General features: G+C 48.3%; 1 protein-coding gene across 1 annotated transcript in view; it reads right to left on the reverse strand.

Moving 5' to 3' along the window:
* Window positions 1-625: 625 nt before the first annotated feature.
* The window catches only part of WDR43 (WD repeat domain 43), a 39,760-nt gene continuing 16,630 nt past the window's right edge, over window positions 626-23,755 (reverse strand). Inside the window, exons 7-17 of the mRNA XM_021711336.1 lie at window positions 22,015-22,186; window positions 20,673-20,759; window positions 19,618-19,749; window positions 18,179-18,310; window positions 12,643-12,729; window positions 10,846-10,877; window positions 9,803-9,866; window positions 6,809-6,922; window positions 5,981-6,050; window positions 2,573-2,622; window positions 626-2,480 (exon numbers count right to left, since the gene is read on the reverse strand). Coding sequence (XP_021567011.1) covers window positions 2,292-2,480; window positions 2,573-2,622; window positions 5,981-6,050; window positions 6,809-6,922; window positions 9,803-9,866; window positions 10,846-10,877; window positions 12,643-12,729; window positions 18,179-18,310; window positions 19,618-19,749; window positions 20,673-20,759; window positions 22,015-22,186 — 1,129 coding nt within the window. The 3' untranslated portion in view covers window positions 626-2,291. The remainder of the gene's footprint in view (window positions 2,481-2,572; window positions 2,623-5,980; window positions 6,051-6,808; window positions 6,923-9,802; window positions 9,867-10,845; window positions 10,878-12,642; window positions 12,730-18,178; window positions 18,311-19,617; window positions 19,750-20,672; window positions 20,760-22,014; window positions 22,187-23,755) is intronic.

The following is a 23,755-nucleotide window of genomic DNA, read 5'->3' on the forward strand; positions in this document are numbered from 1 at the left end:
GGTGCCACGGCTGCTACGCCCCAGGAAGAACGCCGGCTTCTCAATGGCAGACACCCTGTCTTGCTGCTGCCTGGTGACACGTCAAGCAATGCACAATCCCTGACAGGGCAGGTGATCCTAAGCACCTGCCAATGGGTCCCACCTCTGACCCTTCAACACCCAGTCCTGAAACCCTGATGTCCATGAACCCAACTGCTCATGTACTCAGCTACACCCAAAGAACTCACTTGCACAGATTCACCTCAAACACACGAGTCTCTTAGGATTCCTGCAAAAAACACCAACAGGAATCAAATCTTAAGGAACAATTAGACTCATTCAGAGTGGAGCCCATTCTACAACACCATAGCTTACACGGACATATCTGAATATCCAAATGCCACACCCAGGATGAGGGGGAATATTCTGGATTAGTAGAGCAATATGACCACCTAATCCAACGATGTATGGTCACTGACTTGATCATGGCTGGAAGGTTGACATTTTTCAAAATGAAAAGTGGGGAAGAAAAATTAATCTCAAAAAAGTAAACACAGACACACACACACACACACACACACACACACCCGCTACGTGGCCTGGATCAGGAGTGGAACGAGTTGACAAAACACCCTAAAACTAGTAGTTGTTTTGTAACACACTGTTTACTTCTGATTTGTCTAATCCAAAATAGTAAGAACGTGCCATGTAGCTGTGGTCCTTAACCTCAAGGCGAGTCGGTGGAGGTGGGACTTGCAGGGTGCCCAACGATGGTTTGAGCCCTCAGCCTGTATGTGGGGCACCACCCGAGAGCCATGGAGTCGACACCAGCCCCACACCACTCTGGGTCACTGCATAGCCTGAAGGCGCACGCCTCCTCCCGTGATAGGGTGAGGCTGCCGTCAAGCCCCCACAAGGCAGGCCCCTGAACGTGGCTGTATTCTCCACACACAGTACAAGACAAGCAGGATAGAGATGAGCATTTATTCACTTTACAAAGAGAATGGTATTAAACTGCCATTGACAGCTGCATGTACAGACAAGAGGCTGCACATACCAGGCTGGCTTCAAGATGCCTCCTGACGCTCGCTGGTGCCAGCTCGACCCACCGTGCACAGAACCTGCTCTACGACTGGTATTCAAAAGTCTCTGGAAAAAAGTTTTGTTTTACATATTCCGGGGGGGGGGGGAAGCCCAACTGCCCAGCCTGCATCAGTGAGTTTCTGGGCACACGTCCTACAAGGAGCACTAAGAAAACAGGGGCTCGTTCTTTAAAAAAAAATGTACAGATAACTTGAAAAGGCTTTTGTAGAGCTCCAAAATACATATGTATACATACATAAAAATCTTGAGTCAGATGTATATGTATAATCTTAAAGGTAGACAGATACCCTACCACTGCCAACAGCAGGTAATGAAAAGGAAAACATTAAATTACTGAATTATAAAAATATCTTCTTTGGAAAAAAATTCCAACAAGGTTATCGTTAATATCTAAAACCAAAGAGAAAAAATAAACAATTGTTCTTTGATCCATTAGTAATTTAAATAAAAATGAAAACCTCTTCAAAAGCAGCTCTAATGGAAGTTTTCAGAGTCACATGTCCCGAGCACCTGCATGTATCCACTCAGGAATCTTTACAGGCGAATCGCAATCAAGAAAACTCCTTAATATGGCTGATCTTTAGTATTTAATTACCGTAAATTTTTTGTTTTAAAAAAATATTTTACATGACAGCTTAAAAAATAAGTGGTTATTTTGGGGAAGCACTCCAGAAATTCCATCCGACTCGAGTCAGATTGCCACCATAGACAAGCTAGGGACGCCAGGAAGTTTTTAAGATCACAATCGTTTTACTCGTTTTTAGTTCCCTTCCTATTTTACGAAAATGAACCAAATTTAAAGCCTGTCACTAGTGCTGCTCTGCACGTGGACTTGACAGACACCAACCTGGGGTCCAAGTGGACGCCCACCACGGCCAGGTCTTGCCCCGTGGGAGGAAGCTTCACTTACGTCAACCACGCTAGGATGCCACGTTATACAAGGATGCCATATACTGGACACTCATGTCAGTACATACACTGCAGAAGTGTGTCTATACACTGTGTAAAGTTTATTAACATTTGAATGAACACTCTTATTTACACAGCCGGGTCTGGGGTGCTTGGGACAGCAGGGTGGCAGGGGGCCGGAGCCAAGCCGTGGAGACACGGCATCCTTGGGTCCACACAGACCACCTGCCCCAGGAAAATGTGGTGCCGCTGGGCAGGGTGAGCCAGGGCTCAGAGAGGTCCAGGGCTGGCCGTGGCCTTCACTCTTCTTCACTCCCATTCTCAGGATCCAAGTCCGAGTCTCCATTTAGGTCCTTTTCACTCGCCATGTCTCTGTCCTCACCATTCTCTTCATCCTTTTCCTCAGCACCCTCCTCTACCTCCTCCTCACTCTCATCGCTGTCTTTGTCACTGTCTTCTTCCTCTTCCTCATCTTCATCCCAGTCACCCTGGTGGAAAGACCAAGCGAGAAAGCCTTGTGAAAGCCTCGCCCACAGCGTAGGACAGCAGGCTGACTTACAGACAGAAACGAGCCACTCACGTCAGAGGCCTTGTCTGCCAGCTCATCACCAGACTCCTCTTCCGAAGACTCTGCGGGGAAAACAGCCAGCCTTAATCTTGCGAAAGAATACCCGATTCCGGTGTTAACAATATTGTTTATGTGCAACAAGCACCCATCGAAGACACAACATTAACGCACTTATCTCCATAAAACACACTCATATTATTCCCTCATGATCCCAGTGGGCCAGTAAGTACCCAAGCACACACAAAATCTCACGTTACAATACCAGCTATTTCAGGGCCACCAAACAGCCCAGGGTGATGAGGAAACACTCTCCATAAAACAGTCGGCGTGCAGATGGAATGGAAGAAACGGGAGAGTCAGCGTTCTTTTCAACACATGGCGCAAGTACTAATTATAGAAAACAGTAGCAACTGGTACATTAGATGTATGACAGTGGGGAAGAAACATCCCAATGTAAAAAAAAGTAGCACAGCGGGATCATCCTCTGCGCACTAGGGGAATACACTCCTCATTGGAGGGGAAAGGCAGTCAGCACCTCAGCCAGGCTCATGGGACATGCACAGCGTGGTTCCGGGGGAAGACAATGCGAAACACTGAAGCAACCCCACGACCATGTGCGCCAGGAACCCAATCACCCTTCAGCCCTCACGTCTAGGTGAGAGCCACAGAGTCTGGAGGAACAAACTAAATGAACCAAAGGCAGCAACCTGCAAGCACAGGGCAAAGTGTTCGAGGAATGAACTGCCCAGTCTCCTCTGCTAGGCCCTATCATGAAAAGGGGTTTCTCCAAGATTAAGACAAGGCCTGAGGGACGCAGCAGCCAGATGCAGTACGATGATCCCAGACCTCGAAGGACACTGCAGAAATAACCAGGGAAAGATGGAGGTGAACCGGCCACTGGAGGAAACCAGCACTACTTCTGTTAGGCATTATCCAGGCATGAGGGTGCCTGCAGTCCCAGCTTCTCGGGAGGCTGAGGCAGGAGGATGGCTTGAATCCAGAAGCTCAAGGCTGCAGTGAGCTATGATCATGCCACTGCCCTCCAGCCTGGGTGACAAGAGCCAGAGCCTGTCTCCTGAAAGTAAATAAATAAATCGCAGCCAGGTGCAGTGGCTCATGCCTGTAATCCCAGTACTTTGGGAGGAGGAGGAGGCAAGAGGACTGCCTGAGCCCAGGGGGTTGAGACCAACCTGGGCAACTTGGCAAGACTTCGTCTCTACAATAAATCAAAATATTAGCTGGGTGTGGTAGTGCACGCCTGTAGTTCTGGCTACTTGGAAGGATGAGGCAGAAGGATCGCTGGAGCCCAGAAGGTCAATGCTGAGGTGGCCGTGAGCATGCCACTGCACTACAGCTTGGGCAACGGAGAGAGACACTCCAATTCAAAAAAAGAGAGAGAGAGAGAGAAGTCTCACATCTAGCTCAGTCCCAGACTGAACTACCCCTTTCCCAGTGTTCTGAGCTGTCTACACTACCCTTTAGTTATGTTGGTTACGTACTAGTCATCTCGATCAGACTGACTGTGGCAGTTATCACGGTGTTTGTGTTCAAGTCACTCTTATTTTGCTTAACAATACTTTACAAACAGTAACTCAGTCATGAGTAGCAGCTGTCGTCTCTTTCTGTGTCCATGCACGTGTAGGGAAAAACAGCACAGACAGGGCTCAGTACCACCTAAGGGGATTCAGGCATCCTGGAAGTCCTGAAATCCAACCCCCTGAGGACAGGGGCCATGATACTACCGTTTTTGAGTCTTCTATCTCTGTGTGTTTACACACCTGTGTACGAATATACAGAAGACATTCTGTGATGTGATTTTGTAAAGTTGGCCTTGTTTGCGGATACAGTAAATCCCCTACATACAAACCTTCCAGCTGCAACCTTCAGAGATATGAACGTGAATTCTCATATCCGATCATGTAAGTCAATTTCCATGTCTGGCGTACACTGTCACGTGCACGTAACCTCTGCAAATGGTTGGGCTTCTGTGTACTTGACTATGCAGCACTATGTAGAGTGCAGTAGATCAGTGTCTATTTTACGCCCAGGATGTCCAGAAGCAAGCATAAAAGCAGAGGTGATGTGGCTGGTACTAGACAGCCAATTGTGCTTATTGGGGACCTAACTTTGTTGGACTTATGAGCATGCTCTTGGAATGAAGCTTGTTCATATGGAGGGGATCCACTGTCATTTTAAAACATTACGATGCAAAGAAAACAGTGCTCTGCGTCATGACGCTGGAACAATCTCTGGACCATATGACTTATCAGTTTTCTGGCAGCTTTCCTTTTTCACACTGACAGAACACACACCATCTATGTTAAGACGTCGGAGTCCACAGAACCAAGGGTCTCAAGGGTAGCAATGCTTCACCTACTAGCCTGTCATTCCCTGCACTCGAACACCACATGCCTTTTTTTTTTTTTTGAGTTGGTATCTCATTCTGTCGCCTAGGGTGGAGTACAGTGGCATGCTCACGGCCACCGCAGCCTCAACCAGCTAGGGTCAGATGATCCTTCTGCCTCAGCCTTCCAAGTAGCTGGAACCACACCTGGCTAATTTTTTGATTTATTGTAGAGATGAGGTCTCACCAAGTTGCCAGGGCTGGTCTCAAACCCATGAGCTCAGGCAATCCTCTCATCTCAGCCTCTCAAAGTGCTGGGATTATAGGCCTGAGCCACCATGCCAGGCACATCATACGTCTTAACACTAAAACACCTCAACCAATTTGCTACTTAGGATACTTGAGGATGATCTAACATGTTCTTTCCCCAACTTTTTCTGCTTTTGCTAACAAGATTATACTTCACTCATAAAATGCCTAAATTGTTTGTACACAACAAAAATGACTTGTTCCTTGAAGGTTTGATACTATCACCTGCAAAATTTCCAGGCATGGCATCTCATGAGGTTTTAATTAAGTCCATTTTAGAGTTACTGCCTTTTTCAGGTTTCCTAGTTCTTTTTTTAGTATTACTTTATTTTACACAGAGATGAGGTCTTGCTATGTTGCTCAGGCTGGTCTCAAACTGCTGGGCTCGAGTGAATGTCCTGCCTCGGCCTCCCAAACTGCTGGGATCACAGGTGTGATCCGCCACACCTGGACCCTATTTCTTTTTATTTTTAAGTTAGTTTTGGTCACTGATGTTTCCTTACAAGTTACTCGGCCCACCTTGACGTTTTAACACACTGGCCTAGCATTTACCTCACTCTTCTGCGCCTCACGCCCTCTCACTCCTGTGAGGCGCTCATGCCTTTTCTCCTGTCTGCTCCAAGGCTTGTGCCTACTTTTCCCTAGGCTTGCCTACTCTGCTAGAGGTTTACCAAAGCAGGACCTCACTTTGATGTTTTGACAGAAACAACAAACGCGAGTCCCTGAAGACCCACGTGCTCCAATCCCAGGGCCCAGGCAGGCCTTACCTTCCTCATACACCAGCTTCGCTTTCTGTTCGGGGGTAGCCGGGCTCTTGGGCTTCTCGGATGCCGTGACCTGAGGAGGATAACCAACACGTCCCAAGTAGCGCACAGGCCTATCCCAGTGCCACAGCCACCACCACACGCAACCAGCCCCAGCTAGCTAGCCCCGCCTCACCACTCAGTGGGGACCACACGGGGCAAAGAAGACCCTCGGCCTAGAGGAAGGAATGACAAGCTGGAGCCTCTGAGGCAATAAGCGTGTCATTCTGCGCCAAAACTTCAGGTGCATCAACACCTATCATGTGGTACTATATGGACAACTGAAGCCCGTAACTGGCCACACTGGCGAGGAATCGTCTGAGGAAAAGGTGAAAAGGGGCCTATAATCCCGCACCTTGGGAGGCTGAGGTGAGTGGATTGCCTGAGCCCGCGGTTTGAGATCTGCCTGGGCAACTTGGTGAGACCTCATCTCTACAATAAATCAAAAAATTAGCCAGCCGCGGTAGCGCGTGCTTGTGGTTCCAGCTGCTTGGAAGGCTGAGGCAGAAGCATGGCTGGAGCCCAGCAGGTCGAGGCTGCGGTGGCCGGGAGCAGCCACTGCACTCCAGTCTGGGTGACAGAGTGAGACTCTAACTCAAAAAAAAAAAAAAAGGTGAAAAGGGCACCCCTAAATGGGCTCACTGGCCAACAGATAACGTTTCCAAGGCGCAGACTGGATCTGACTGAACTTTCGCTTTCCCACTGAACTGGGGAGCTCCCGGGTAAACGGTCCCACTTCTCTCCACTCCCACCACACTCACAAGTACCAGCCGACACCATGCGACTGCTCACCTGCGTGATGAGAAGGATGAGCTTCCCATGGAGGTGCGAGAGCTTCTGGAAAGTCTTTACTCTGCTCTCCATTAGCTGGTAGAGCGTCCCCAGCTGGGGTACCAGGTCGGGCAGCTAGAAAGAGACAATCAAGGGACACCATTCACACCTGGAAGAGGTGACAGACAGGCCATCTTGACCTAGTCGGCGCACCACGAGCTGTGGTCAGAAGCCCCGACCGCAGCAGGGGCTGCTGCAGCACAGTTGAGTGCCAGCACCCAAGTCCACAGAGTCCTCCATGTCCTAACAGGGAGAATCATCATTTTATAAAAATAACAGCACATGGTCAGAGGCAGAAATTGCAAGGTGAGACAGAGCACGGCTGAGACTTCCCCGTGCTGTCGTTGCTTCAGGTAAGGCCAACCGAGTGGGCACTAAACGAAGCATGCCCAGGTGACAGGGGGCTTCCCTCTCTTGCTTGCCCTCTGACAGCCACACACGATCTGTCCCCACCTACGGCCCCGAGGGCTGAAGAAAGCTTTCCCAGCTCCCAGAGTCCAGCAGGACAGCGCAATCAATTACGAGGCTGACCCAGCAGCGCCGAGCCCAGCGCCTGTCGTGAGTCCCTGAGCCACGCTTGAGGAACGCTGGCAGGGCGTTCTTCCATGGGCCCCTGGAGAGCTGCCGGAAGCGGGCCCCCTCCTGGCCCTGACTCTCTGGCCTGCCGTCCTGTCTCTGATACCGCCGCACAGATGAGAGTGTTCATTCAAACGTGAGGAACTTTAAACAGCAGACAGACACGAAAGCGGATCAAAACCAGGCCCAACGTGACCACACCTCAGCTCACCGTCTCCCTGTGCGTCTCCATCCCGCCTGGGCACTCAGGAAGAGGGAGTGTCCTACCTATCCTCAGCCCTGCGCCCGGCACAGCACGCGCCAGGAGACGCTCTGAACATCTGCTGAGTAGGGAGCGATGAAGGCCAGAGGACAGAACGGCTGCGGGTCTGGGCCTGCCTGCACTCCCCCTCCTCGGTCTGGGCGGCCAGGACCTGGACATCACACACCACTACTCTGGTCGACCCACCTCGGGAGCTGGCACCACAGGAGAGGTCACCACAAGCCTCCTGGGCCTCCTCTTGCTTCTGAGCAAGTCGCCAAGACCACACAGTGAGGGCTGCCCCTGCGCCAGCCGGAGCCCCAAGTCCCACAAGTGCTGTGCCCACCCTGTGCCAGCCACCAGTCCTGCGTCCTACTCTGCCCCCGCCCCAGTGCACCGCCAGGACCCGCAAGCTGGGCGGCCAGCACCCCCTTCCTGCTGCAGGCCCCTCCCCTCCTAGCACGGGAGCACCTCTCCCTGGACACACAGAGAACAAGTTGTCGACCTCAAAGCAGCCTGACCAAGGTTTCCCTATTTCAAACCACAGAAGGCAAAAGGACCCTGAGATGGAGAACAAGGGGCAGTGACCGGGAAAGAGTCGGGTGAAAATGTGTTAGTGGCCAGGTGCGGTGGCTCACGCCTGTCACTCCAGCACTTTGGGAGGTGGGGGGATCGCCTGAGCCCAGGAGTTCGAGATGCACCTGGGACAACATAACGAGACCACATCTCTACAAAAAACTAAAAACTAGCTGAGCATGGTGTGGTGGTGCGTGCTGGTAGTCCCAGGTAGTCGGCAGGCTGAGGTGGGAGGAGGTCGAGGCTGCATGATTGTGCCACTGCAATCCAGATTAGACTCAAAAAAAAAGGAAAATAAAATGTGCTGAGAAAGAAAATCAAGGACTTTTCTCAACTACCCACTAATCTGTTAAGAAAACGCACTGTAAAGTGCTAGATAATAAAAGAAAAAAGTGTGTAACGTTATTTCTAGCTTAAACTATAACATATTGATGTGGCAAAGAACCAACCCTTATTATGACAGCTCAAACGGTTTCTTTCTGGTGCTGCTTTAAGATGCCACACTTTCTCTCCTGTGTTTGCACAGACAAGCTACAGCTGACAGCAGCCCAGCATAGTCAGCTGGTAAATACTTAATTTATGCCATTTTTGTCATATACTACCTTTTACCTCCTAGGACAAAGCAGGACAGATATGTTAGCATGTATGAAAACTTTTTTTTAAAACGGTGGGTTTTGTTGTTGTTGTTGTTGTTGTTATTTGTTTGTTTGAGAAAGCAGGATTTATTGAGAGAACAGAAAAGTTTCCACAGCAGGAGGGGACCCGAGGAGCTTGCCGAAAAACTGGTGAGCTTCAAAGGGAAGGTAAGGACACACACACCAAGCGACAGCTTTGCTGAGGTGATGTGAAGAGAAACACATCCAGGTGCTCACGTGCCATTCTTCTGTCTGCATTTTCACAAGTTCTCTATGGAACACATATTACTTTTAAAATTCAAGGAAAAAAGACCACAACAGTGACACATCAAGACAGGGTTCGTGTCGCTGCACTGGGGGGAGCACACAGTCTCCAAGGAAAGAATCTCTAGGCTGAAGGTCCGAGGGGGAAGGTGGTCTGGGCCAGCCACAGTCACCAAGTCCACAACCCTCTGAGGCAGGAAGGGCAGCACTTGAGCCCAGGAGTGTAAGAATGGCCTGGGCAACACAGTGAGACTTCATCTCTACAATCACCACAAAAAAAAGGGAAAAGAAAAACTAGTTGGGCTTGGTGACGCTTGCCTGTACTCTGTAGTCCCAGCTACCTAGGCCGCTGAGGGGGAAGGATCATGGGAGCCTAGAAGGCAGAGGTTGTGGTCAGCCATGATTGTGGCATTGCCCTGCAGCCTGGGCGACAGCCTGAGACCTCAGCCCCCAAGACGACACCACCACCACACACACACACACACACACACACACACACACACACACACACACACACGACAGCCTGAGACCTCAGCCCCCAAGACAACACCACCACACACACACACACACACACACACACACACACACACACACACACACACTTCAAAATCCTTATCAAAGCCAAACAGCTCTCACTCAGCAACTGCAGCTGAAAATACTCACTGTGGACAGGTAGGAAGCATGGACTGTCAACACACACTTTAGCCACTGGACCATTAAAACAGCACTGGAAAAGAAAAAGAAAAACCCAAGTAAGCGAATACATTCACAAATTCAGAATTAAACACAACTAAGCTAGAAAATTAGAAAATCCCAGCACGGCGAGTGAAGACCCGCCAGCTGCTCCGTGGAGGTGCCCGTGGTGAGCCATCGCTGGGACACCTGTCCTTCCCGTTGCCCACAGGCCGATCTGAGTTGCGGAGCTGCCAAGGGGCGGAGAGTGGCACCACCAGCAGGACAAGGCCCCTTCCTCTAACAAGTCCCGAATGAAAGTCATAGCTCAACCACGCCGGGGCAGGCGTTTTTACCCAAGTGAGTGTACCGATCTGTGTGTCGTGTTCATGATAAAATAACACCAGACAGAACCCTCATCTGTCCTCCACACCAACATTGCAAGGCCAGTACAGATCCACACCGCACAGGCTGGTCCTAACCAACCAGGGCATCAGCTTCCCTCAGGAGCTCGGAGGCCAGGCAGGCCCACAGGGAAAATGCTCAAAAAAGAAAAGCAATGTGTCAGACTGCACTGGATGCTGCCACAGCTTAGAGGCTTAGGAGAATAGTTTCACTTAAATGTCTGATCAAATTACCAAGAAAAAAGACTCACAAAGCGTAGTCTTTTAGCTAAATAATATGTTCACAGTGTCTTAAGTAGCAACCAGAGGCTGGGCGGGTTCTATGAATGGCAGTTTTACATATCATGATTAAGACTAAAAAATTAAATACGATTCATTATTTAAATAACCTGATAATAAAGTTAAAATGCCTACTTAGAAGTTTTCCGAAAGAAAACGACAATAAAACGTTAAGAATAAGAATCACTTCAATTAAGGAGGGCGCGGAGGGGTAAATACCTGACGCTCTTATTATTTAGAACTTGGGACGACATAATACTTGATTTCATGCTGTCAGACGTCACTACTTTTAACAGTCACCTCTGATCTCTTTATCAAAACAAAGCGATGCAAGCCACGCGAGCATCTTACCTATTGGGGTGTCCCTGCAGCCTCTTTGTAAGCTGAGGAAGAGAAAACATTGTTAGCAGCAGCTCGTCCCAGGCCCAGCCTGCCTCCCCAGGCCACAGTGCCAGTGCTGGGAGGGCACGCCGCTCAGTAGTCGGCCTCCAACCAACAGAGCACATGTGAGGAACACATGCCCACAAACAGAACTGACTGCCCGACAGAACTCTAGGCTAGGACTTGCATGATTTGCCAGAACAGGCAAGTCCAGAGAAAAAAACAAATCAGTGATTGCTAGAAACTGAGGGGAGGGAGATGGAGCTGTGATGACTCGGGGCCCGGAGTCTCTTTTTTGGGTGGCAATCACACACTTGTGAACATACCAAAAACACTAAACTGTGTACTTTTTTAAAAGGGTGAATTCTGTGCTTGTAAATTATATCTGAATTTTTATAAACACAAAGAAAAGTATCAAGGTTACACAAATTTTATTTTACAGTAGATAATATTCCAAAAACATACAACCAGGCTTTCCTAACATATGGCAATGCATTTTAATTTTATTTATTTAGAGTCAGGGTCTCACTCTGCTGCCCAGGCTAGAGGGCAGGGGCACAATCACAGCCACCACAGCCTCAGCCTCCTGGCTCAGGCAATGCTTCTACTTCACGCTCCCAACGAATGGGACTTCAGGTGTGTGCCACCACACCTGGCTATTTTTTTTTATAATTATGTATAAATGAGGTCTCACTATAATGCCAAAGTTGGTCTCGAACTCCTAGGCTCAAGCAATCCTCCCATCTCAGCCTGCCAAAATGCTAGGACTACAGGTGTGAGCCACCATGCCCAGCCTGACACTGTTTTGTTTTTTTTTAATAGATAGGTTTTTCCTACCAATAACAGTAAATCAGCCTACACTATTAATACCAAAAGTAAGCTCACAAAATGCTGTAGCACCATGTTAAACATATGTAACCCAAGTACAGTTTCTTAATAATCCTCTTTATTTTTAGGCCTGATTTTAAATCACTTGTATTCACTCTTTTAGAGCAAGCTTCAATGAAATTATAAATCTGTGTGTGTGTCAGAGTCTCACCCTATCACCCAGGTTGGACTGCAGTTGCACAATCATGGCTCACTACAGCCTCGGCCTCCTGGGTTCAGGTAATCCTTCCAACCTCAGCCTCCCAAGTAGCTGGGAATATAGGCATGCACCACCACACCTGGCTAAATTTTAAAACTTTTTTAAGCGACGAGTTCTCACTATGTTGTCCAGGCTGGTCTTGAACTCCTGGCGTCAAGAGACCTTCCCGCCTCAGTCGCCCAAAATGCTGAGAATACAGGCATGAGCTAAAGCCTAGCCTATGTGTTTTAAGACTGGGGGGGATCTCACTATATTTCCCAGGCTGGGGTGCAGCGGCTGTCAGCAGGTGCAGTAAAAGTGTACTAAGGCCTTGAACTCATGGGCTCAGGCAACCCTCCCACCTGTAATTCTGTACTGCCAGGCACAGAGATGAACCACCCACCTGCGATAAAGAAAACCGAAACTACACACGGTTTCAGGGTAAGCTTAGGACACTTCACAGCACATCAGTGGGGACTGGGGGCTGTGCGCGGGGGCTGTCTCCATGTGAACGACTCCCTGCAACACAGCCCCAGGGTCCCCAGGGAGCCAGACACATCCCGCGCCAGTCACCCGCTCCTCCTGCTGCCTCGGGATGGTCAGCGGCACGCTCTAGCCCCAGGTCCTCCCCACGTGTCGTTCGTCTCTGAATACAGGGCCCCCTGGACCCACAGCCCCGGCCCATGGGGACAGCGCGTCACCTCCTGCAGCAGTGGAATGACCGTGCGCAGCGGCAGCCTCAACACCGTCTTCTTGATGAGGTTCAGGTTCCGCGTCTGGAGTACTTTCTGCGAGAGAACACAAGGGTGAGACACATGCATCCAGGAGGACACCACACAAAAGCCACCAAAACGACTTCACAGACCAGAGAGGCCACTCCCAACAGAACTCAGCACAGGAAGCCTGGAGGGGGCGGGCCATTGCATCACGCCTGCAGCTGGTAGACCAGCCATCTTCAGCTGCCAGGAAGAGGGCTCCCCTCAACAGGCGTCGTCGTAAAAGGAAAGTCTCTGGACATTTAAACGCATAATGCCCCTCACAGGCATTCCCACACCTGCACCTTATGGGATCAGAACAGTCTCCACATAGGAGGAGCCAAACGTTGCAAACTCCAACTCAGAAGGCAAGTATTCTTTTTCAGGTAGGCATCAGTTCTTTGACAGAAGTTTAACCCAAGCAACCGATCGATCACCTGCGTGTTCAACTCAAAACTCTCAGCGAGCACAGCAATGGGAGACTCGGGAGGCAGCCTGGTGTGGTCCTTGCACTCAGAAGCCCTGTCCTCCAGGCAGCCCCTGCTGCTTCTCCAAGCCCTGTGGACTTCATGGGAGCGGGGGATGGGGACAGGGCTCCTCCAGGTCTGATCTCCCCTTCCTCCTGAATACTTTAAAGCCGTGCTCCCCCAGAGGGGCTGGCCCCCGGAGGAGATCCTTCATGGGGCAGCTGGCTGCTGCTGTAAAGGTCATGCTCAGGAGAGAAACGGCAGGTCCCAGAAGGCAAAATGCAGGTCCCAGAAGGCAAAATGCAGCTCCTAGAATTATCTCTTCAGAATTCCCTATGGAGTTTACTTGCTTATAAAACCAACTTTACTCCAAGCCCGTGCAAATCCATCAGGTACTATTTAAATGTACCACTTACATAATTAGTTTTGCTTTTTTTTGTTTTTTGAGTCGGGGGTATCCCTCTGTTATCCAGGCTGGAGTGCCGTGGCACAATCATGGCTCACACAGCCTTGACCCCCTGAGCTCAGGCGATCCTCCCACATCAGCTTCCCAAGTAGCTGGAATTAGGTGTAAGCCACCATATCCAGCTAAGTTTTTTTTTAATTTTCAATTTTCATATAACCAGATTACAACATCCAAAGCAAAATATGCCTTAGTCCACAAATCATTTTTGAGACAGGACATGCCTCTGTTAAATCTTCCATTTTCATGAGATTTTCATCCAAACCTCCAGATTTACTGTCTCAGCTGGACACACAGGGCAACAGTGCTTTAGGGGGTGACAGTGCTTTAGGGGATAACAGTGCGTCAGCAGGGTGGCAGCATATCAGGTCACAGACTACCACCCCAAAGGCACTGCTCCCCATTATTTACACCCAAAGCTTGAGACCCACAGGGCAGCACTGAGGGAGGAGGCCTGAAAGCCAGGAGGCCGCAACACCAGGAGTCTCTAAGGACAGAGCAATCACGACAGGCACTGCCCAAACCAGGACACTTCTGAGAATGAACAGAATCTCTGTTTGTAAGTCCACCAGCTGGGCACACACAGGAGCTCGATGCAGAAGGATCGCTTGAGCCCAGGAGTTCAAAACCAGCCTAAACAACACAGCTAGACTCTATCTTTAAAAATATATGTTTTAAATTAGCTGGGCACAGTGGCAGGTGCGAGCAATCCCAGCTACTCAGAAGGCTGTGGCAGGAGGATCGCTTGAGCTCTAAAGTTGGAGGCTGTAGTGAGCTGCAAGAGTGCCACTGCACTCTAGCCTGGGCAACAGAGTGAGATCATGTCTCTGAAAAATACATAGATAAAAAGTAAATAATTACACCAAATGAGAGGTATAGACCACAACGGCCACAGACAAAAAGTATGGCCTAGCCATTTAGAAGTGATCCCAGATCACGGGGCAGAAGAATTTCTAACAAGCACTTGGATACCTGGACGCCCATTCAGAAAGAGTCTCTGTGGTAACAATTTCCAAATTTAAAAGAAGCAAATGAAAGACACCATCCCAAAGTGAAGCGATAAAGAACAGAGGAGGCAGCACCAGGTACTCCTGCCAAGGACATACCTAAAGAAATAATCCTAACACCCGTAGCTGTAACTACCAAGAACATGACGCTAAAGACTTTTCTGTCACTGCCATGCCAGCAAAGCATGAAAATCAGCCGAATTGTTTTCAAAAGTACTGTCACAATCTCACATGCCCACCACCAAGACATGAAAGCTTCAGCAGCTTCACATCCTCACCGGTCTTTTGATTTGCATCCTTCTGTCATGAGCACACAGCGCTACCTCGCTATGGTTTCAATTTGCACTTTTGTGATACTTAATGATGTGCTTACTGACTTTCTGAATTATTCTATGAAGTGTCTGTTCAAACCTTCACCCATTTTTTATTTGAGATGAGTCTGATATATATCCTGTGTCTGATATGCCTGCGACTTGTCTTTTAATACTCCTAGCACTGTTTTTTCCAGAGCAGAAGTTTCTACTTTCGATGAGGCCTAAATCACCGGTTTTTCCTTTCAACCCTCTGTGCTTTCCCCAGCCTTGTTCAGAGCCACACCCTGTTTTTTTCTGGAAGTGCCGTGGTGCCAGGTTCTGTACTCAGGTGTAGGTCATTTCACACTGCCTTTGTCTATGGTGTGAAGACTGAGAGCCACTTCTTTCCACCTGCACATGGTCTATTCCTGGAGTCTATTTTGGTCCCTTCCTCCATATTTATTTTTTCACCAACATCAGTACCTCAACTCCTACAGCTTTATCCTGAAATCAGAGAGGGTCCATCTTCCAACCCGTCTATCGGTTTCTATAATGGTGGCTGACAATGACTACTGGATTTTAGGAATGGGCTAAATAGATTAACTTGGGGAGAATTCCTCGCCTTAAACAAAATGACATGTTCTCATCCATAAGCACAGTTTAGATTTCCATTTGCTGATGTCTTCTCAACTGTTTGTAAATGGAGCTTTCAAAATATATTTAACTCGGGCTGGGCGCAGTGGCTCAAGCCTGTAATCCCAGCATTTTGGGAGGCCGAGGCAAGTGGATTGCTTAAGCCCACGGGTTTGAGACCGCCTGGGCAACTTGGCGAGACCTCGCCTCTACAATAAAAAAAATAAAATAAAAAAAAATTAGCCGGGCGTGGCAGCGCACGCCTGCAGTTCCAGCTACTTGAAAGGCTGAGGCAGAAGGATCGCCGGAGCCTAGCAGGTTGAGGCTGCGGTGGCCAGGAACATGCCATCACACTCCAGTCTGAGCAACAGAGTGAGACTCCGACTCTTTAAAAAAAAAAAAAAAACTTAACGCAAATAAAAAATTTTAAATGTTTTAAAGTGTTTTACAGATGCTATGAAGTCCATAAATAACTAGACTTCTTTTGCATAAGCTACAGACTCTTCCATGGGTTCCAAGTCCACCTTCCTGAAAACACCAATTTCACGTCACATTTCCCATGGCAGGCATGATGAGCCTCCTGAAGGGCCCATGTTGACCGACCTACCTCTGCCCATTTGCTTCTTTCATACCTATTTTCAACGCCCCCCTAACTACGTATCACGTATACTCATAAGGGAGCTTTTGGGAATGGGGAAGACGTTTTTTTTCAGGGGGAAATTTTCTATTTGCTTCTTTCTTTTTAGAATAGGAAGGTGTAAATGTATAATCACCTACACAACATACTATAAGGAGCATCCATATTTTATTTTAGAAAAGGGTTGTTTCAAGTCTGGCACTGACTCTTGAAGCGCAAGATTTTTCATCTTCCAGTAAGCTTCCTATTATTTCTACCTAAGTAACCCAAATAAAACATTTACGATTCAAGAAGTACCGTCGTAAGCAGTATGCTGTCCTCTCGACAAGCCTGCAACAACCAACAGAAGTTGCAAATTAGCATCTTTGACATGTTCTTGCCAAAACGGATTTGAAGGAAATGAAATCTCTTTAAGCTGCTAGAGCTAACTCGATAGAGACCCAGACCGCCAGGCTTGGAGACCTCACCTGTGCACAAATGCACAGAAGCACATGGTGAATGACGCCATAAAGGCGCAGCAGGCCCAAGCCCAAGCGTGGGCTTCTCCACACAGTAAACTGCAAGGAGGCAGAAGGGGCACCTCGCTGGGATACCGTTTTGAAGGAACCAGAAAGAAACATTTTAGAGGTTTAGGAGGCGACAAGGGAAGTGTAAACACTAAGCACACCCGACAAGTTGAAAGAGTCACTATGTGCTTTCCAGATGCAACAATGGATGGTGGCTGTCTGCAAGAAGGGAGTTTTCAAGCTGAAAAGGGATACCTTGATGAATGACACGAAATGTGATCGCCTCTGCCTCTCCGTAACCTGCAGGGTGGGAGCAGAGAGGAATCTGCGCTAGCCTGCCTGGCTAGTGCTGCTGGTCACACTGGAAATCAGGTCCTGGGCTCATAGGAGTCCACAAAACTAGTCTAGGCATTCTAAAATGCTACTTAACGAGAAAGGAAAAAAGAACTACCTTGCTCCTGACTCATGTGTGCCTGCCGAGGAAGGCTTCAAAAGACGCCTCACAGGCAACGAGGGTGGTGAGTCTCACCTCGTTTCAAAAACACCGCCAAGGGTTTCCCGCAGTGGCTTTTCCACCAACCCCTCCCCCCAGGTTTCCATGCCACATGAAATTAGAACACACAAACATTCACAAACAACCTGAAAGGCAACTTTAGGTCTAGACCTGCAGGTTTCCTCTCTTGTTTCACAAAATCACCTTTCATGCAAATATAAGACATTCCCATCCGTTCCAAATCAAGGCAGAGATGCTACTCATAGGCATGAATTTACACCACACTTATGCTGACTGGCTCCATCACACTGCCATCAGTTATTAGAAGTACATGCTTGTAACAGATGCTTACTACTTGGATCTCATCAGGCAGTACTTGTATCCAGCTGTGGCTCCCACTTAAATTTTCTAGACAGACCACTGTCAGACGGCAGGATTTAAGAGGACCAAACAGTCACCAACTGACATAAAACCATCAATGCCTCCCTGTATGCAAAGTTCCTAGCACCATCACAGCTAAATAAATCCCAACCCTCTTGGCTTTTCCCCAAACCTACCCACTGCCCAGGTTTGACCTCACCACCACCCCCCTCAGCCAGGGAGAAGTAAGTTTCTGGAATCCAAAGTAAAAACTCAGGAACGCATTTTCCTACAGAAAAAAATATAAATTAAGATCTAGAATGTTGAGTATCGTAGTACAGCTACACTACGTTCACAAAGACTTTCGTGCATTAAAAACCCTACCAAGCTAACAATTCAGAACAGTATTTCTATAAGATGCATTCTAGGTTCAAAATAATTCAACATAAGACCTTGTAGGCTGGTGACTGCATAATGCCACCAAATGATACACGTCTGACTAAACACAAAAGACTAATTCCAAACAGTCCCCTTCATGACAGCTCTAGCTGTGAATGTGCTATGTCAATCACTTTCTAAGCAATATCAGCCATCTTAATTCATCTAAAAACCGCTATACTTACATTTAGCATTTCAAGATCGTTACTCTCTAAGCCCTGTGCAAGGAGAACCGGAAAGCTATTGGTCTGGAGAAGGTTGTCTTTTCCTTTTTTTGTATCTATATCCATTGCTCCCAGGCGCTCTTCGATGCTAACCTGTGGAACAGAGGTGACGCATTAACGTTACCAGACAGGAGACAAGAACTGCGGACCGACACACACTTTGACCTTGGAAAGCACTAGCATGCTCATTATCACTCCAAGAGAACCTCATTATCACGATGTCCACGATGGAGACAAGTGGACCCTGCAATCTAAGCCCCTAGATTCCAGTGAACAAAGTCACTGTCCAAGAAGCATGTGGTTAAAAATGTGATTCATAAAAATCTTCCTATATAAATTCTCAGAAAAGGCAAGGACATGGCAAGGATCACTAAAACTCAAGGCAGACCTATCCCACCACTACCAGCCTTGGGCATCAACCCGGATCTGCCAAAGGAAACAGAGTATTAGACAGGGCAGAAGACAGCTACGTTCCCAAATTAGTGAGTTGCAAATGATGACTTATAACCTAGAATAAAGATAGCTATACCACACCCAGGAGTCCTTGATAAACATGATGAAAGGAGGTCTACCATGCTGCATTCAGCAAAGCAAACAGATGTGCTCTGGTAAAGCCCCCCGTTTGGGTTATCCTAACATATGAAAAACATAAAAAAAGGGCAGGAGGAAATTAAAGAGTTGAATCTAGGCCAAGCTAACGCAGTTTGGCATTTTAAAGTCAGATACCACGTAACTGAGGAATAATATTTATGAACAGCTATGTTACCCACACCCCCCCACACCCAATAAAGACATTTAAAGTCAGCAAAACTATCCCACAAAAGTAGACAAAAACTTTTAATAAGAATAAAATCAGCTAAAGAAAAACAGTTATTCCCCAGGAACAACAGCTAAAATTCTAGATTACTTACACAAGAACAAAGAGTGTGACAGCAATAGTCAAAAGAGGGCTCTGTACAGACATACAGTAACCACAAAGGGTTTTGGAGGGAAAAAAATGAAGTTTCCAAGCAGGGATGACTTACTGCTCCACACCACCTGGCACAAAACTAGCCGGGATTGCTCAGACAGCCAAGAGAAAAGAGGCATCACCGGAACTCAGCCACATGCGAAACCCCATGCACGTCATCATGGCAAGGCCCAGCTGGGTGGATTCCATTTTCTGTTACCCAGAGAACTACTCGCAAGTGGCCAAACAGCACCCCCTTCAGTGAATAAGGCATCATCTTCTCAGGCGAACAGCGGCCAAATGCGTTTTAGGTTACAAAGCGCTGGGACCTATGATGTAGGCGATAAGAGGGTCTGACAGCAGAACTCCTGGCCCACGTCTGGAGACTTGACTCTGACTCCGTCAACATACTTGGCAAAAGCTCAAGCCCATGGCCCACGCAGGTCCTTACCTCGTTGCCCCCTGACTTCCGCTTGCCCTCTCCCGGCTCTGGGTGTGGAGGCCCGGGCTTGACGGCTGCGTGGTGGCCCGGAATGCCCGGCAACAGCACTTTCGCTTCGGAATTCATCACGGGTGTCCTCACCTGTCCAGCAGGAAGGCAAGCGTGAAAAGGAATGAGACCTCAGTTGTCACGCATCCCCAATGAGCACACAGCTTTCAGAAGGCTCTTTTAAGTGGAAAATGCACTACAATTCACTTTTTAAAGATATCTTAGTAGAAAGTTGGAAAATAAATGTGTAAATGATAATCTGAATGCTCATGGTTTTAAAGATTACAACACCACATAAGAGTAAAAAAAAAAATCAAGAAAAATAAAATCTACAATTACACAAGGACACAATGATTTTTAAATGTTAAAGAATGAAGTTACACATTTCGTGACTACCTCCAGAATTCAATCTTTGCCAGAAATGCTCAGACAGCCAAGAGAAAGGTGTCATCTCTGGAATTCAGCCAGCAGCGAAACCGTATGGATGTCATCATGGCAAGTTCTGGCTTTCCTTTTCTCATTAAACAACCCAAAAGAGTGTCTCCATATGGGCACCAAGTTTCATGCAAAACAGAGCACCACAGTGACACCTTTCTGCTGTGTGGGGAACCTTCCAGCCCCTTGGGATTTTATTACACCCTGAAGTACAGTATTCAGAGCTATGTCTTTTAAGTCCTGGGACTTATCAAATCACTTATTCATAAATGCGCTACTGATACACATTCCCGTTACTTCCTGGCTCAGAAGTAGTGCATGGTGGAGGGGCTAAACCCAGGTCTTCAGCTGCCAGTCATCCACTCGCTCACACCCAACAAGCCAGAAAAGAGAGGTTTTACAACAGCCATATCTAAATGTATAATCCTACAAAGTGTGTAAGACAAGATCATTAGAGGTGTTAAAGAAGAAAAAAGATAAAGTCCATTTAATCAAAATATTACAAGAATTCAATTCACCAAAAACAACAACAACAACAAAAAATGCTTTTTCCTTACAACACCAATCTGCAACACACTTACCTTTGTTATGGCTGTTTCTACCTTTGGGGCCCAGCAGTTTGAAAGATCTCTTACTAAACACATATGAGGTTCTTTGGAGTTTAAAGCCTGGGAATTCATTGTTTAAGAGAAAGACAGGAGGCAAAAAAAAAAAAAAAGAGAGACAGCATCAAACAGAGCAACTGGGAATAAAAACAAAATGGAAAACAAATGATGACCTGTGCATTTTTGGAAAAATACAAGATATGGAAGGCATTCACACTACACCGTCAGCCGTGAGTTAACTCACTCAGACTGACAGCGAGGAAGAAAACTCAAGACACTGGACTCAATGTCAGCTTTCCTCGGTTATGAATTGCTTGAATTTTGCACATTTCTAGTTTTAAAGGTCAACGGATTTCTTAAATGTAACAGATTTTAAAGAAAACCTTAGTTTACCATCCTTGTAAGTAACAATCTGTGCTCAAAGTAAATGGTCATGCCCTAACATTTCCTACTGTGCCCCTTCTCACAAGCAAGGCAAAGATAGCACTGCTGACCACCCCAGGGCTGGGGCGGATCTGTGTCTGGCACAAGATGACGTCAGGTGTGGCCAACTACCTCAGTGCCAATGACAGTGAAGGCCATTCGAAACTCTATGTGGCCACACCGTCACCACTATCTGGAAGGACACGAGACAGGCAGGCAGCCCAGGCCGCATCTGGAGTGGGGTTCACACACAGAAGGGCACCCAACATGCTGCTCCTGCTTGTGTTCAGCTGTGTGCATGTGTGCTTGCCTGGGCATGCCACATGCCACGCAGGCTCACTGGGGCCTTTGACGTCACAGTCTTGCAAATGTGAGGTAACTAACCTGTTGGACACGCCCATGGTAACTTGCAAGTCTCTGCAGTGAAAAAGGTGAGATCACTGCACTGCCCACATTTCCACTGAAGACCCAATGGGTGCTGATACCAAGGCTCTTATTAGAAGATGTGCATCTTGTGTACGGAGCAGAATCAGCAGAAGCCACACCCGCTGGCCAACGAGTAGACACTAGGAGTGTGTGGCTACTGCGCATGTGCTGCCCATGGAAAACGCACACCAGGTTTCCAAAGCATCATGCACGGCAGACCAACGACACACATCCTAGGTAACGCTGTACACTGGCCAGGTGCCACAGAGGTATTTTGCCTATGCTGGCTGGATTACACAGAATCCTCACAAACTAAAATAAGTCACCCACCCAGTGGAACATCCTCTCGTGAAAGGAGAATGTGCTACCTCTTCTAAGGCCCCGAGTCAATCAGCGCCTGCATTCTTAATGCCCCTTCCCACGGACACGCGGAGGCTCTCGGCTCTCCTCCAGGGAAGCAGCTACGTACCACTCGCTCCACAGCAGGCTGGAACCAGCTGCCATACACCAGCAGGAGGGACAACTTGTCAGGGCCAAAACCAGCAGCTAGAACAGGGATGGGCTTTGGTGGTGACTTCTTGCCTTTCCCAGGGGTTGCGATCTGAATCGTGCAGTTTGAAGTCAAAGGCTTTTTGCAGTATCTAGAAGTGGGGAGAAATGAGTTTACTTGAAATCACACCTTATGTTAGTCCCTCGAAGCTGACATGGAGTCATGAAGTGTGACCCTCCTGTCGTCTCCACACCAGCATCAAGGGTGGCCAGGGTCCGCAGAGCATGAGTGTTCTTTCCAGGACCTCACTACCCCGCCAACACTCAAGCCTCACCATCAAAACCGGCCCTGAGACCCACCCTCCCCACAGGCGCCAGAAGCCCTCAGCTCCCAAAAGACACCACCACTCCCCCATCCTGAGGCCCAGTCCTGTCTCCAGTCGCTCCCAGCCCCTCACATCCTAGGACCTTGGAGACAGTTCTGGCACCCAGCTGATGTCCTCGCTCAGGGCTCTCTGCCCCTCGTGCCTGCAGCGCCCAAGTGTAGCTCTGCCTCCCACTCCCTCGTGCCGAGGCCTTGATCATGACTTGAGCATACTCCTTGCTCTGACACTTCAATACAATAGTCTATCCTTCTTTTGTCCCTAAAATCTTAGCAATGTTGGCACCAGACACTAGTCACTGCCTCCTCCTGCAGCTATCCAATGATCCCTGGGTCACTTCCCCACATTTCTTCAAGAGTTAGGGCTCACCGTCATTCTTCCCAATGCTGCCCCAAGTGAGTTCCTTTCTCAGTGGTTTCTGTGCCCAGGATCCAGTCTGACGGAGACTGCCGACACCCTAGTCTCGGGTCCTCCCTCCAGCCACCATGGCCATCACCGATCTGAGCCACACACTCCGCACAGCCTAGACAGCTTCTCAGCACATTCCCAAGGACACATGCCCTCCATAGTCCCAGTGTCCAGGATCCTCACCTCTCCAGGCTGCTCCTAGCAGCCTGACGCCACAGCTATCGCCAGACCCAGGACAGAGGCTCTGTTCTGGCCTTTCCCCTCTACAGTCTATTCTCAACAGAATGACTAACACTTAGGTCAAAGCTCCTCAATCCTCTGCTTAAAATCCTTCAGCAGCAGCCAGGCACAGTCCGAGACATCCATACTCACTTTTTAAAATAACTTTAAAAAAATGACTTCAGAGACCGGGCTCGGTGGCACAGCCTGTAATCCCAGCACTTTGGGAGGCCGAGGTGAGTGGACTGCCTGAGCCCGCAGGTTCAAGACCCGCCTGGACAACTTGGCGAGACCTATCTCTACAATAAATCAAAAAAATCAGCCAGGCGTGGTAGTGCACGCCTGTAGTTCCAGCTACTTGGAAGGCTGAGGTGGAAGGATCACCAGAGCCCAGCAGGTCGAGGCTACGGTGGAGCGGCCAAAGGACTCCAGTTTGGGCGACAGAGTGAGACTCCAACTCAAAAAAAAAAAAAATGACTTCAGAAATTAGAATAAGCTGGCTCTACTTTCATGGGAAAAATGTGTGTTAAGTCTATTATTAAAAAGCTACGTTACATGTCTAACAGAATATACACTAGGTTCTGACAGTTCAAATGAAAAATAAGCCAGGTTCGGTGGCTCTGCCCGTAATCCCGCACCTTGGGAGGCTGAGGTGAGTGGATTGCCTGAGCCCACGGGTTCGAGACCCGCCTGGGCAACTTGTGAGACCAC

This window comes from Carlito syrichta, unplaced genomic scaffold (assembly GCF_000164805.1).
Source record: "Carlito syrichta isolate Samal-C Ts95f unplaced genomic scaffold, Tarsius_syrichta-2.0.1 Scaffold302075, whole genome shotgun sequence".
Classification (NCBI taxonomy): domain Eukaryota; kingdom Metazoa; phylum Chordata; class Mammalia; order Primates; family Tarsiidae; genus Carlito; species Carlito syrichta.